This window comes from Loxodonta africana, chromosome 23 (assembly GCF_030014295.1).
Source record: "Loxodonta africana isolate mLoxAfr1 chromosome 23, mLoxAfr1.hap2, whole genome shotgun sequence".
Lineage (NCBI taxonomy): Eukaryota > Metazoa > Chordata > Mammalia > Proboscidea > Elephantidae > Loxodonta > Loxodonta africana.
The window spans coordinates 17,873,464-17,889,227 of record NC_087364.1 but is presented as its reverse complement, the minus strand read 5'-3'; the positions used below and the strand labels follow the sequence as shown (position 1 = coordinate 17,889,227).

The following is a 15,764-nucleotide window of genomic DNA, read 5'->3' as shown; positions in this document are numbered from 1 at the left end:
GGGATACTAAGGAGGTAAAATCGGCAGGCTTTGCTGACTAACTCAATAACTAGAGTGTTTGTGGTGGTGAAGGGGCTCCCCAGGCAGAGAAAGAAGTCAAGGGTGGTCTGACTGACTCTGGCTTGAGCCTTATAAAGGACAAATTTTCTTCTTTGAGAGGTTGCTTGAGGTCCTTCCTAACATCAGGGGCTAGATGCTGCAGCGACTGGTTGCCTTCTCTCCGCTCATTTCCCGACTCTGTAAGAACAGATATGAAATGTTCCCCATTTGCAAGCTTCTTATTCGAGGGATCGGGTTTGCATCTCAGGAGACCCACAATCTGGCTGCCTGCTTTGAGAACTCCCATCCTCGCTGTCAGTACGTGCCATTTGGCATAAAAATCTACTTCTTCATCTGTTAGTGTGTTTGTGGTCTGCTCTGGACAAGGCAGGAGTTTGTGGGTAGTAAAAATGGTTAACGTGCTCAGCTGCTAACCAAAAGGCTGGAAGTTCAAGTCCCCCCAGAGGTGCCTCGGAAGAAAGGCCTGGCAATCTACCGAAAAATCAGCCATTGGAAGCCCTGTAGAGCATAATTCTACTATGTGTCAGAACTGACTTGATGGCAACTGTTTTTCTGGACAAGGTGCCAAGGAGGGGGAGGATGAAGGGGTGATGGGGTGGCTGTATCTCCCTCCATCATGCAATGGCCGGAAAGTTCCTCGAGCTTGCACTTAATTCTAGGGACAAAACCTTCTTTGTTCATTCCCCTGAGGGGAAATCCAAGCAGCCTCTGATCCCGGTACACTTTAAAGAGTTCACCAAGGAGAGGTGATTGTCCCCTCACCAGTTCCCCAGGCTGCCGCGTTCCCAGGGACCAAGGTGGACTTGTCATTACTTTCAGGACCAGGTGGACACGCTGACCTTCCAGAGCCAGTCTCTGCGGGACAGAGCCCGACGATTTGAGGAGGCTTTGAGGAAAAACACGGAAGAGCAGCTGGAGGTAGTCAACCGCTTTCCAGCCCTCCCAGGCCCCAGCTGGCCCTAATGAGTCACTTGTGTTTAGCCTCACCCCAGTGGAACCACGTGGCTTCCCCACAGAGCCCCGCAGCAAGAAGGTCTCCACACTGATCAGCTGCCCACCACCTCCTCAGGGTTTTTAAACATAGTCCTGTCAGCACATCTCCCCTGAGGCCACTGAGAGCTGTGGGTTTCTCCCTCAAATGTTGTTCTTCCAAATTCCACATCCCTTCCCAGCCAGTAAAGGAGCCCTGAGGGCCTAGCAGTTAAGCACTCGGCTGCCAACCGAAAGATTGGTGGTTCGAACCCACCTGTCGGCTCCATGAGAGAAAGACCTCCTAGGAAACCCTATGGGGCAGTTGTCCTCTGTCACATGGAGTCGCTATGAGTTGGAATCCATTCGATGGCACCCAACAACAAAGCAGCAACTCCAGCCATTGTCCTTGAGCTCCTGTGATCAGCACCCGCCTGGGACCTCTTCCCCCTGGCCAGGTTCTGCCACTGCCCCTCGGTCCTGTTCTCTCCCGCATCTAAAGCACAGTGAGGCACTAGCTAAAGCATTGAGTTTGCAGGTTGAGAGGAATTTTGCCCAGAGAAGCTGGCAAAACTCCTTCTGTCTAATGTGGGGTTGCCAGATAAAAAGCATGACACTCAGTTCAATTTGAATTAGAGGTAAATGAACTTTTAAGTAGTATAAGTATATCCCGTGCAATACTTAAGTTCGATAGACAGACAGATTTAAAAAAAAAAAAACCCATTGCCATCAAGTCAATTCCAACTCATAGCGACACTATAGGACAGTTAGAACTGCCCCATAGGGTTTCCAAGGAGCGCCTGGTGGATTTGAACTACCAACCTTTTTGATTAGCAGCTGAGCTCTTAACCACTGCACCACCAGGGTACCAAAAGGCAACTTCTTTCCTTGGCCCGTAAGGAGATAAACTATATGTGTATATAGTTTATCTGAAATTCAAATTTAACTAGATGTTCTATATTCTTGCTGAATCAGGCAACTCTGATGTGCCTTTTTCTAAAATGACTTTTCTCCTCTTTAAACCATTGCTCTCATCTCCAGTGCATGGGTGCCTCTCCCTGGGCGCAGCTGGGACCTGTAAGACCCCCACCTGCCTGTTGGACCAGCTAGTCTGGGTGAAGAGTAAAAGCCAATAGTGCAGTTCCTATTTTCCTGCGTGAGTTTCTTTTTAGGGATGGGCTGGTAGTGTCAGGCAGTTGCGGCATCCAGACTTTTCTGTGGATGATGGATGGCTCTCTCTCTCGCATGCGCTCTCTCTCTCTTTCTCCCTCCCCAAAGAGTTGGATTTTTATCAGCCTTTTCAGTGGGTAACTAATGGGGCATTTTCATCAGGAGAGGCTGCGACCATCCCCTCTCTCTCTCTTTCATTCTCTCTCCCCCTTTCACTCTCCTTCCCTCCTTCCCTTTCTTTTCTCTCTCTCATTCTTTCTTTTCCTCTTTCTCATTCTCACACCCTGTCTTCCTCTTTCTCCCATTCTCTCTCTTTCCCTCTCTCTCATTCTAGTTGCCTGCTGGGCAGCTTGGTAACAAAGGCCAGCTGTAGTGACTGCGTGGAGCTGGTGCACAGCTGGTGGGAGCCCTGGGCACTAGTTCCTCACTGTCCCCCTGCAGGTTGCCCTGGCTCCCTACCAGCACTTGGAAGAGGACATGAACAGTCTGAAGCAGGTGTTAGAGATGAAGAACCAGCAAATACACCAGCAGGAGAAGAAGATCATTGAGCTAGAAAAGCTGGTGAGTGGGTGTGTCTGAGGAGAGCCCCGGTGACCTCTGGGGACTCCCCTGCTGCCCTCATTGAGGTCACACTGCTGCCACTCAGTGGCTGTGCTCCACGCCTGCTCATTGCTTGTGTCTGAACCGAGTCCGAGGCCTGTCCTCTGAAGCTGGGGTTTGGATGAGGGATCTATCTCAGAGGTGGCTTCATTTTGTACAACCCTGGAGCCCCTCTGATGCCCTGCCTCCAGCCCCAGAATGCCATTTCCTGGCCCCTCACCATCTTCTTTCTTTCCTGTGAAGGCACCATTTCCTTCTCCCCACTTCTGGGATGTCTGGCGGCCAACGTTGACCGAGTGTTGCTGTGTGCCAGTGCGGCACAAAGCACTTGGCAGCCTTTTGTTCTCTGACAACAACCCTATTGTTGTTGCCCCATTGTAAAACCAAGACCAAACCTGTTGCCATCAATTCCGACTCATAGCGACCGTACAGGACAGGGTAGAACTGCCCCATAGTATTTCCAAGGGTGTAAATCTTTACAGAAGCAGGCCACCACAGCATTTTCCCATGGAGTGGCCGGTGAGTTAGAACTGCTGACCTTTCGGTGAGCCGCTGAGCACTTTAACCACTGGACCATTAGGGCTCCTTAGCCCCATTTTACAGGTGAGGAAATAAAGGCCTGGGGAGAGAGTCAGTGGCTCACCCACGGTTAATACAGGGCAGAGCCCAGGGAAAGTGCTGAGCCTGATTAAGCCCTTGCTCTCACTAAAACTCCCACCTCACCCTTCTAGCCTGGCTCCCGTACAACCACAAAAGGCCTCCTGAAGGGGCAGCAGAACACCCTGGATTTCACTTCCCTACCCTTTGGGCAGGAACCCTCGTGATGCAGTGGTAGAATTCTCTCCTTCCATGCAGGAGACCGGGAATTGAACACCTCACGTACTGCCGTCACCTGTCTGTCAGTAGAGGCTTGCATGTTGCTATGATGCTGAGCAGATTTCAGCAGAGCTTCCAGACTAAGAGAGACTAGGAAGAAAGGCCTGGCAATCTACTTCCAAAAATCTGCCAGTGAAAACCCTGTGAATCACCAGTGTCCATTCCCATTGTGCATGGGGTCACCATGAGTCAGGGGGCTACTCAACAGCAACTAAAAACAACGATAACACCTTAGGGACGCAGGACCTGGCCAAGGGCTTGAGTCTAAGACAGGCGTCCAAAGCTAGACGCAAAGAAGCCTGCTGCCACGGGGATCTAGTCTTGATGTGGAAGTTGTCCCAACCATCTCAGACAGGCTGTTTTTCTTTTCTTTTCCCCTTTTTGAATTGTAATTTTTCAAGTAAGCTTTTGGTATTATGAAAGAAAAGCCATGTGCATTGCAGAACGTTATAAGATAAACAATAAGATTAACAAAAATAAGAGAATATTATCATATTTCTCCCCCACTCACTGTTTAACACTTTCCAAAGCGTTTTCTGTCTGTGTCTACACACACAGACACACATGTACACACGAACACACACACACAGAAACACAAATACTTTATCGTCCAAGTGTTCTGTATCCTGCTCTCTTTCAGTTACCGAATCTCACTTTGCCATCTCAGGAACGTACCTCTCATCCAGTTTTTGTTTCCCATTTGTCCCTGAAGTGTTCCTTATTTACATCTGTCACATCTCCAGTGCACGCACAGGTGATTTGAACAGTACCCAGGAGTTACTGTGGTGCACATACCCGCTGTCCACTAACAACACCACGGTCACGGTCAGAGCCAGAACTCACCAGATGCCCCCAGAGCAGCAGCACATGGGAAGTGGATGGCAAACAGCACTGCATACCCATTCCGTGCTGGGGAGTAGGTGTTTATACATCACTGGGCTGTTGCGTCTCTGGGCTCTGCCCCCTTCGCTGCCGGTCCAGCTCTCGGCCCACAGCCTCGGACAGTCCTGCCTGGACCAGTGCATCTCAAAGCGGAACTATCTGAGGGCAAACCCTGCACGGGGTGTACCCAGGCTCAGCAGGCAGGCCCCCTCAGCTTCAGATAGGCCCCCCCACACCTCATACAGGCCCCCCACGCCTCAGACAGGGCAGGCCACCTGCACCTCAGACAGGCCCCCCACGCCTCAGACAGCCCCCCACGCCTCAGACAGACCCCTGCACCTACGATAGCCCCCTCGCACCTTGAACAGGTCCCCCGTGCCTCAGACAGGCCCCCCGTGCCTCTGACAGGCCCCCCACGCCTCAGACAGGTCCCCATACCTAGGACAGGCCACCCGCACCTCAGACAGGCTCCCACACCTAGGACAGGCCACCCGCACCTCAGACAGGCCCCCCCATGTCTTGGACAGGCCCCCACACCTCAGACAGACCCCCCATGCCTCAGACAGACCTCCCCTGCCGCACTTCAGGCAGGCCCCCATTATCCAAACTAGGATCTGATCCAGGCCCACCCATTGCATGAGGTTGTGTCCAGCACAGTCCCCTTGTGCCAACCCTCTCTTATGGCAGGGGTGCTTGTCCGTTACACTAGGGTCAGAATGAGGCACCAGCCTCTAGTTACCACCATCCTGGGTGATGTTGGCCACCTGGCACTTCCCCCACAGCACAGAGATTCCCACTCTGGCCAGGACTCGGGCCAGTGGGAGCTCACAGAGAGAGCCCTGCCCCGCCCCAACCCCCCCACCCCCGCCCCCGGCCCTGCAATGCAACCTGGCCCTGCAAGGACCAGCGGCTCTAAGCGTGGTCCCTCCCAGCCAGGCCATCTGCATCCAATTGTGCTGGTCACCCCCCAGTCTGTGGGTTTGTTTGCCTGTTTTTAGCCACACAGGCATCCAGCAGGCAGGCATGACTTCCCATTCCAGAGACTTCCCAGGGAAAAAGCACCTATTTAATCACGATGCATTTGCTGAGAGCAAAGACCAGGGCGAGGGGGTTTGGGTGAGGGGGTTGAAGTGACTTGCTGAAGAGTAGGGACAGAGGCCAGCCCTTTGGCTCAGATTTCTAAGCCTAACTTACGGAGAAGTGATCATTTTCTTTATAGACTAACTATGCTAACAGTACGCTCGTCACATTCTTTTCAAGCAAGAGTTTATTTCTGAATTCGTCTTGGAATGTGTCTGCAGGTCAGCCAGGTTTCAGGCCCTTGGGGACACGCTGTCAGAGAATAGCATAAATTGCCAGGGATTAGCAACCATAGACAGAGCCCTGGTGGCCCAACGGTTATGCACTTGGCTGCTAACCAAAAGGTTAGCACCTCGAACCCACCCATCAGCTCCATGGGAGAAAGACCTGGTGATCTGCTCCCATAAGGATTACAGCGGGCAGTTCTGGTGTGTCACATGGGGTTGCTATGAGTCGGCACTGACTGACGGCACCCAATGGCACCCTGGGGTGATATCACTTTCTAATACACCAAGCTGGCCTTGCACTTTCTGGTCCTGCATGCCCATCGCCTGAGAAGAAAAGTGTGTGTCCACATTATTTATGTTGATCATCCTCCATCAGTTCAGAATACCATGTAGTGCAGGTGTGCTTGGCCACGGATGGTCATGGAGTACAGGGGACCCTTTGGGAAGAACCATGGGACTCATTCCCCAAACTAGGTCCTGGTGGTGTTCCAGGCTCCTCTCTGACAATGACGAGGACCTAGGAACACTCACTGTAAAAAAGTATCTTTCACATAGTGTCTTGGCATCCTAGTTCTACTGAAACAGATCTTCCATAGGTGGGTAGCTTTAAAGAACAAAATTTATTTTCTCGTGGTTCTGGAGGTTAAAAGTCCAAATCAAGGTCTTGGTTGGGTATATTCCTTCCTTATTTGTAGCCCTAGGCATTCCTTGTTTCCTTTTATCTGTCTGTGTGTGTGTCTGTGTCTACTCTGGTCTTTCTATAACTCAGAAGTGATTAGGTTTAGGACCCAACCTATGCTGGTATAGCCTCATTAACATAACAAAGAAAACTTTATTTCCAGTCAAGATCCCATTCACAGCTATTCAACACATATTTGGGGGGGGGACACAACCCATAACACAGAAAAAATATAGGAACCCCATATATACACATACACACAATATCTATAAAACACATATATACGTCAGATATATATCGATTTGAAAGTTTCATGTAGCAATTCTTTTACCTTATACAGTGCACTCTGGTATTTTCTGTTCTATTTTTTTATTTAACAAAGAACTGCCGATCACATCCCTCTAAGGTGATTTTATGACCCAGGACTGGAATGCAAACTTCCGTGTGCAAAATACTGTCCTTGGTGATCCTCTAAAGCCTAGAAGCTGAGGGCTCAGGTTACTTCCTGTCCTGTGGCCGTGCTGAGACCTCTTCAACACTGCATCCTTTGCAGGTGGAAAAGAACATTATCCTGGAAGAAAAAATCCAAGTTCTCCAGCAGCAGAATGAAGACCTCAAAGCCAGGATCGACCAAAACACTGTTGTCACCAGGTAGGTGGGCCTGCGTGTCCAAGCTCACAAAGAACATGTCACCTACAAAGGGCCATTGCTTTTGAGTGTCTTCCAGGGCTCTGTGTTTGCCCCAAAGTCCAGCTTACCTTTCTCCTCTGAGCTGTGCAGCTTGCACACACTGCTTCTTAGAATGTCTCGTAGGAATGGAAGAACAAAAAATAGGCCACCACATCACCTGGCCTAATGGCTTGGCTCTTACCAATGGGTCCTAAACCAAAAAACCTAACCCGTTGCCTTCAAGTTGATTCCCACTCATAGTAACCCTATAGGACCCAGAGCAGAACTGCCCCCATAGGGTTTCCAGTGGGTCCTACCACGGGAGAACTGAGTGAAAGGCAGATGTGTGCAGCAGGGACCACCCATGTGCTGGAAGGTTACGGGATTCATTTCTGGAGGAGACTAGTCCCCCAGAGGTTTTGGAGAGAAATGCCCCCAGAGTGTTTCTAGGTAAAACCAAGCCACCAGCAATCATGCCAGAGCTTCCTTAGCTCCTCAGTGCAAGCTCGGGCTGGGCCCTTGGCCAGTGCCCTGTCTTCTGAGGCAGCCTGGAAGAGGCAATGCAAACTAGTCCTGGGCACGGAATAGTGGGGTGGAACATGCTGGAACAAAGCTCAGTAGCTGAACACAGTGGATCCTCAGTGATGCTGTCTGCACAAATAACAGCCAACATAAGGCTAATTTCCAAACTGAGGATAACTCATGTCCTCACTCTCCCATTTCATCATCCTGATACCAGCCACCCATGTGGCACTTCCTCTCTCTGACACTAACCACTCAGAGCTGGGTCTCCACAGTTGGGACTCTGCCCTTCCAGCCCCTGCCAAATAGGTAAACACCAGCCTCTCTGCTGGTTCTGTCTCTGGTGGGTTCTAGAATTTGCTAGAATGACTCACAGAACTCACAGAGACTACCTCTACTTCCAGTTACCCATTTATTATAACCAGAAAGGATGCAACCAAACAGACACATCAGGCATAGATGTTCTCACAGATCCAGGAAGCCCCAAAAGAGAAAGCTCCAAGGTCCAGATTCCCCTAGTCACTGGGACCTCAATGAATACGCATGGTTGGGCCTTAATGCATAATAATGATCGATCCAATCAGTGAATATGTATGACTGACTGCATCATGCCCTGTCCCTTCCTGAGGTCTGTTGCCAGGGAGGAGTCTGTGTGACCCCTACTTATTTGCACTTGTTTTGTTTGGCCTGGCTGTTTTAGAAAGATCGACTCCTAGCGACCCTATAGGACAGAGTAGAACTGCCCCATAGGGTTTCCAAGGCTGTAATCTTTACAGAAGCAGGCTGCCACATCTTTCTCCAGTGGAGCAGCTGGTGAGTTCAAACCACTGACCTTCAGTTAGCAGCCGAGCACTTAACCACTGCGCCACCAGGGTTCCTAAGGGCTTCATGATGGAGGATACAAAAAGCATCGGTATGTTTTCCATTCAGCATCCTTTCTAAACAAGCACTAACAGAATTTCCTAGGCGCCAGGCTGGTCCCTGCCCTGTAAGCAGACAGATACCTCATCAGTCTTTGCAGGAGAGTCGGGGTGGGGAAGGGGGTTGCCACAGTGCGGGCAGGAGCCAGGGGCAGAGAGGCAGGGACAGGCATCCTCCAGGCAGCTTGGCAGGGCAGAGAGGCCCTGGGCAGTGTGTGCTGTCATTTTTGCTGGTGGCTGACCTGCATGCCTGTCCCTCCACGCTGCACACCAGCCACCCCTCACACCAGCTCTCCACTGCCCCTTCTCTTCTTCAGCCTATGGCTTTGCTCTGTCCCCTGGAGGACAACTAGCGCCTCCCCAGCCCCAGGCAGAGGGACTGTGAGCTGCCTAGGTTCAGGTGGAGAGGCTCTGGAACAGATGTGGCAATGCGACATGCAGAAATCATGTTTCATCTCAGGTTCTTGGTTGCTGTCGGTCTGGCTTGTCCTTGTCCCCTGTGCTACCTACCTTTGCCCAACACCCATTGGCCTGGCCAGTGTCAAGTTCATGACTGCCATTTGATGATTTATCTTCCTCCCCTTGCAGACAGCTGTCAGAAGAAAATGCGAATCTTCAAGAATACGTGGAGAAAGAAACCCAGGAAAAGAAGAGGCTAAGCCGAACCAACGAAGAGCTGCTTTGGAAACTTCAAACTGGGGATCCGACCAGCCCAGTCAAACTGTCCCCCACATCCCCCATTTACCGCTGCTCCTCCTCCGGCCCTCCATCTCCGGCCAGAGTCAGTACGACACCGAGATGACGCTGCTGTGCGGCCTGCAGTGCCCGGCTGGCTTATCCGCCCACTGAGCGCTTCCATCCTAAGGGAGAATTAGCCAGAGTAGCTGATGGCCCAGAGCTGGTCCTGCACGCATGCTCAGTAGCAGCATAACTGTGTCCTAGCAGAGCCCTCTTCTGATTCCCGGGTACGACTGTCTTGATATTGGCACACACGTAGGCAGGTATGAGTGGTATAGTCCGATGTGAAATGTGTGACCGTAGTTAGAGCCAAAAGAAAGATAACTCCAGCAACGACTTGTTCTTTAGCAATGAACTTCCACTGCGGAATTTCAGGTCAGTTACAAATATCTCCATTTTGAATCTACCTGGGTGAATCCTTGTGCACTGCGCCAAGATGTGTGTATATTTAGATATACCTGTATACACATGCAGCCATTCTGAATTGCATTTTTTTATAACAAGAAATGCTGACATATTTTAATGACAGTCAGCAGTTTTCTAATTTGTGCCTCAGAATCATTGGGAAATGAAAATGCATTTCTATCTAGCTTCCCAGGAACATTTCTACCCAAAATAGAAAAAGGAAAAAAAAAAAAAAGATACAGAGAAGAAGCGCCTTGCAACCTACCACCACATGGGATCTATTTAACATGAACACCAGCGATTTGTGAAATGGTAACTGCCTTTGGATCAGTCAGCTTCTTAGTCAATGTGATGTAAGGTCACTGTTATTCCATCCACAAGTTTTAATTAAGAATGCTCCTGTCATGAGTGGGAACCCTGGAGAGGGTTAGCAGTTTTGCAGATGTTACTCATGACAGTGACTCATCTACAGTCTCTTAAACACAAGTTTTGCTTTTCTCCTAAAAGTCATCTGGGAATCAGTCATTAAGCTGTTGCCTCCTCGGCAAACACGTGGAAGATCATAACCTTCTAGGGTGAGAGTGGGAATGACCTTGGCGATGACCAAGACCATTCATGCCCCATCCTTGTAAAGGAGAACCTCATTGACGGGGTCCATATTTGGACGTGGCACAGAGTAGGAAAACGTTCTCCAGCATTCCATTTGATGTGCTCTGATGCAATGTTTAAGTGGTCAGTCCACTGAAATAGGAACCTCGTTCAGGCCCCCATTTCATTAGGCAATTCCTCCCCCCATCACTAAGTTCTGTAACTCAGCCCATCAATGCACATGGAGATGGCTCAGGGGTTTCAGCAGGGGCTTCCAGAAGACCCAGTCTTCCATCCTGGAGGACAGAGTTCCAAGCTCGGCTAGATCATCACTCGACATCTCAGAAGCCCAGATGATTGAGCAAAGCCCCTACTGATGGGGGTCCCCATCTTGGGCCCAGGAGGGTCTCCCAATAGAGGAGCCCAGGGAAGCAGCCAGCCAGTATCACCGGCTCCTGGGCTAGCACTCGTCTCCAAAATGGTAGAGTTAGAATGTGAATGGTGTTCACGTAGTGCTGTGGAAGATTAGGGGCATGACACACAAAAGAAAGACGTAGTTTTAACAGTCGATATGGTGATGATAATGATGCCTTTGTTTCTTGTGTGTGAAAAAGACCCTGCACTTTTCTCCCTAAGACCCCCAAAAAATGTTCTAAGCACACACCTGTCTTTGAGCATGTCCGAGGCAAGAATCCCACGTGGCCAAAGCTGGGAAGCAGGGAAGAAATGGCCCACTGAAAGGGGTTGGTGCGTCCAGGGCCCACCACACGTGCCACACCGGAATACCTGGTGGTGTGTCCCCAGCATGCTTCAAAGTTGGGCTGGCGGGCCTCAGGTACACCATTTCCAGCAAACCGCCAACGGTCTTTTGCCTATCTTAGGACCTACGCCGTAGATACACATTGAAGACATTTTCTTTTTTCCTTTAGTGGCTCTCTCTGCATGACGCTGTGATCTTGAAGTGGGCGTTCCATTAGAGTAGAGCACCCCACCAACTAGCCCTACTGACACTCGTATTTATTCCCGGAGCAGGCACTGCCCACAGGCACACACCCAGCCACAGCTCAGCTCTCAGAACTGCTTCCAAAACCACACCTGCACAGTAGGGTGACCCGGCGATACAGACTCCGGTGTTAGGGTAGGACGCGTGCTAGGCGACTGCAGTAAACGTTGTAGCAATGTTAGGTCTAAGGAATCCCTCCCTAGGTGGACTCCGGCCTTGCCTAACTAACCAGCCCTGACCTTGGTACTTGAGTCAGTTTCCACATTGCCCTGGCTTCGTTTTTCCATCACGGGCACTCATCATTGATGCCTCCCGACCTGAACCATCACCTTTCCCGGGAAAGTTGGGCGGCAGCTGCTGCGCCCCCTCCTTGCCACTTCCACCCCCACAGCATTAGGATTGGAACCTCTCTCTCTCAACACGGGAAGTCTTCTCATCTGTCTCCCAGGCAAGAGCTGTTTTGACCAGCAAATGCTGCAGCCCCAGCTGCCTCAGGCGTGACCACAGACATCGCCGTCTCTCCCTGTCACTTGGGAGAAGTGTCTACGTCCTGCCCCTGCCCTCTGCCCACCACCTGCTGGGACTCAGCTCTGGATGGTTGTCGGGTGGGGTGGGCGGCCTGGAAGGCGGGCACGCTCTGTTACTATCTGAATGAAGTCACAACACTCCTCTTCCCGCGCCTACTTTCTGTGTTGCATATGTGTGTTTAATTCTAAAGCATATTAAAATTAACTTGAGGGAATGTCGGTGGTATCCACTTACTGTAACTAGAAATCTGCTCCTTGCAGATCCCTGCCCCCGACTCAGCAGGTCCAAGGTCTTTGTGCCCACATATCCAGCCTAGGATCTCTGGCAAACCCCTGCCCCAGACTTTGGGGAGCTCGGTGGCTCTGCTGTACAAGGCCATCCAGTAAGCTGGGGCGGAGTGGAGTCAGTTGGAAATAGGACACAAAAGATTGAGCTCAGTCCCATCACCATTTATGTCAAATTCAGACCTAGATGAGTGTACAATTCTACCCCAAAGAGAGCTGGAGTTGCCCGAAATTCAGTCCATCTGTACCTGGACCATTCCAGAGGACTGTGATCACGGTAGCAGGGGGAGAGGGGCTGCCCCAGTGGCGTCTCCACAGTCACAGCTGTTCCTTACCATGAGCTTTCTCAAGCCAGTGGGGCCACGGGACCCTGGCACCCATGGCTCTTCCTGTGACAAGCCCCAGCACAGATGGGGGCACTTATTTCAACCTGAACACGGGCCACTCCATCCCCCCAACCTCCAGGTGAGGCGGCAGCTAGTTTGGCCAGCCTGACCCAGAGTGTTGCATAGGTGCTTGGCATTGCTTGGGGTCCCAAGGGAGACACCGACACATACCAGTTCCCTGTGGTGGTTTTGCAGGGTCAAGAGTGTAGCAAGGAGCCCTAGTGATGCAGTGGTTAAGCACTCAGCTGCTAACCAAAAGGTCAGCAGTTTGAATCCACCAATCGCTCCTCGGGAGAGAGCTGTTTTAGTCTACTTTCGTAAAGATTAACAGCCCTGGAAATCCAATGGGGCAGTTCTACTCTGTCCTATAGGGTTGCTGTGCGTTGGAATGAACTTGATGGCAATGTTTTTTCCTGTTTGTTTTTTGTTTTTGGAAGAAGGCGGCAGTGACTTTAGGGAGACTTAGGCAGAGCTGCCCTCATGAACAAGTGCCGAACAAGAGACTCACAGATTGTAAGACACCTCAAGCCACTTCTGGGCTTCAGTAGGAACACCGCTAGATCCCTCTGGATGATCTACTTTCCAGATGATCAACTTCGACTACCTGTTGCTTTAAGGAGCCCTAGTGGTGCAACAGTTAAGCACTCTGCTAATCACTGAAAGGTTGGTAGTTCAAACCCACCCAGTAGCAACTCAGGAGAACGACCTGGGCATCTGCTCCCATAAAGATCACGCGGGGTCACTGTGAGTCGAAATCAGCCCGACAGCATCTAACAACGACCTATGGGATGGATGATGTATTCAACACCAGGCCTAAACCTTTTAGTTTCTTCTGGGGTATCTTGAGTTCCCTCCACTTTTGTTTTGTTCTGTTATTATTTTGGTAAAACCATATATAACATTTGCCAGTTCAACAGTTTTTCCATATACAATTCAGTGACGTTATGTTCATCATGTTGTGCGACCATCATGCTATCCTTTTCCAAAATCTCCACCCCCGTTAACAGAAACTCAGTGCCCCCTGAGCAAGACTCCCCCTTTGTGTTCCCACCATGAACCACAGTCCTAATCATACCCTGTGATGTAAACAAGGCAGATGAGGACACTTACGGAGGAGGAAACTTGGATCCCGGGGGGCCGCCACATGTAGAGAACGAGATCAGAGCCAGCCTGCCTCCCATCTACAGAGAAGCCTGGGTCCCCTCCCACCGCTCGCTCACGGGTGGAGGAGAGCTTTGAAATCCACTCACTGTGTGCCTCCTCTGTGCCTCCTCTGTGCCAAAGAGCAGTTCCCCCGAAGTGGGAGGCTCGCCTGGTCTGGGGGAGGGAGTGGTGGAGCTCAGGTAGAAAATGAGAAACTGGCTAGCTTCCCACCTCCTGTTACATTTGAAGGACATTCTCCAACCGTTGCTCTGCTCCCAGTGTACTCATCCCAGACGGTGCTGGGCTTGCTCCCAGACCTCCTCACCGTGAAGACCAGGAGGGGAGGGACTGCCCACTTGAGAGCTTGTGTCAAATGCTTAATCAACCCACCATCAAAGATGGTAAACCGTTCTGGTAAGACAAAAACCGGTTAACCGGTTGCCGAGGAGTCGACTCCGACTCATGGCGACCCCACGTGTATCCGAGTAGAACTTTATCCCATAGGGTATTCAGTGGCTGGTTTTTCAGAAGTAGGTTGCCAGGCCTTTCTTCCAAGGAGACTCTAAGGGGATTCAAACTGCCAGCCTTTCAGTTAGCAGCCCAAGAGCTTTAACTATTTGCACTACTCAGAGACTCTCCTACATCCATTGGGGTTAGATATTTGGCAGTGCTGCATATATGAACATGCTCGCTTGAATTGTTCCCTTAATTAGCAAAGGTACTACTTGTTTTGTTCCCTAAGGCTTTCTCTCATGTTGGTTTTTTTTTTTGTTTGTTTTTTAATGGATGTCTTTATGGCTTGGTTGTTGTTGTTAGGTGCCATCGAGCTGATTCTGACTGATAGTGACCCCATGTAACAGAGTAGAACTGCCCCCATAGGGTTTTCTAGGCTGTAATCTTTATGGGAGCAGATTGCCAGGTCTTTCTTCCGCAGAGCTGCTGGCTGGGTTCGAACTGCCAACCTTTCAGTTAGCAGCTGAACACTTCGCTGTTGTGCCACCATGGCGAGGTGAACAAACTTAATTTGGTAAAACTATTCCTTTTAGAACAGGGACATATAAAATTCGCTATAGTTGGGGTTCCAAGATACCCCATTGCAGCCCAGCACTCTCCCCCTGCTCCCCCAGCTGGTTAAGCATGACTGGGCTGTAAGGATGGGTTTGAAAGGCCCTGAGAGTTAATCTAAAGGTTGGCAGCTTGAACCCACCCAGTGGCATTATGGAAGAAAGGGCTGGTGTTCTGCTCCCATCAAGATTACCACCAAGAATACCCTATGGAGCAATTCTACTCTGTCACATGGGGTCGCCATTAGTCGGAATCAACTGAACTGCAATGGGTTTGTTTGTTTGTTTTGTTTTGTTTTGTTTGCAGTGCTCAAGGCCCTAGCCCGGGTGAATGGTTCTATAGCCTTAATCTTGTTACTGAGAATGGCAAGTCATTTGATGGCAGCTTTAAAAAAAAAAAAATTTTTTTTTTTTAATTCACTACAAGTGTTTCATAAGCAAACTGTCCAAGTGAAAACTTGCTGAAGGTGACATGCCCTCGGGCCTCCGGGCTGGAACCCCCTCTGGGTGGCTAGAGGAGCCCAGGGCCATGGTTTCCTAGGAAATTGCTGGAACACTTTAGAGGTACTTTCGGGCTGCCTAGAGGCCCTGGTAGCACAGTGGTTAAGATCTATGGCTGCTAACCAAATGGCTGGCAGTTCGAATCCACCAGCTGCTCCTTGGAAACCCTGTGAGGCAGTTCTACTCTGTCGTATAGAGTTGCTATGAGTCAGAATCAGTTCCACAGCAACAGGTTGAGTCCCTAGATGGTACAGTTACTATGCCTGCCTGCTAACCAAACAGTTGGCAGTTTGAGTCCACCTAGAGGTGCCTTGGAAGAAAGGCCTGGCGATCTACATCCAAAAAAGCAGCCATTGAAAAGCCTGTAGAGCACAGGCAGGTCTTCTTGGATACACACAGGGTCGCCATGTGTGTCGAAGCAAGCACCACTTTCAGCCACTGGGTGGTGGTGTCACCCTGTCGCAATCCAG

General features: G+C 50.5%; 1 protein-coding gene across 2 annotated transcripts in view; it reads left to right on the top strand.

Moving 5' to 3' along the window:
* MTUS2 (microtubule associated scaffold protein 2) overlaps positions 1-12,121 on the top strand; it is a 711,801-nt gene extending 699,680 nt beyond the window's left edge. For both annotated transcript variants that reach the window (XM_003413957.4, XM_064275290.1), the window contains 4 exons: positions 880-978; positions 2,641-2,760; positions 7,097-7,194; positions 9,243-12,121. In XM_003413957.4, the coding sequence (XP_003414005.2) occupies positions 880-978; positions 2,641-2,760; positions 7,097-7,194; positions 9,243-9,456 (531 nt within the window). In that variant the 3' untranslated portion in view covers positions 9,457-12,121. The remainder of the gene's footprint in view (positions 1-879; positions 979-2,640; positions 2,761-7,096; positions 7,195-9,242) is intronic.
* The last annotated feature ends 3,643 nt before the right edge of the window (positions 12,122-15,764 follow it).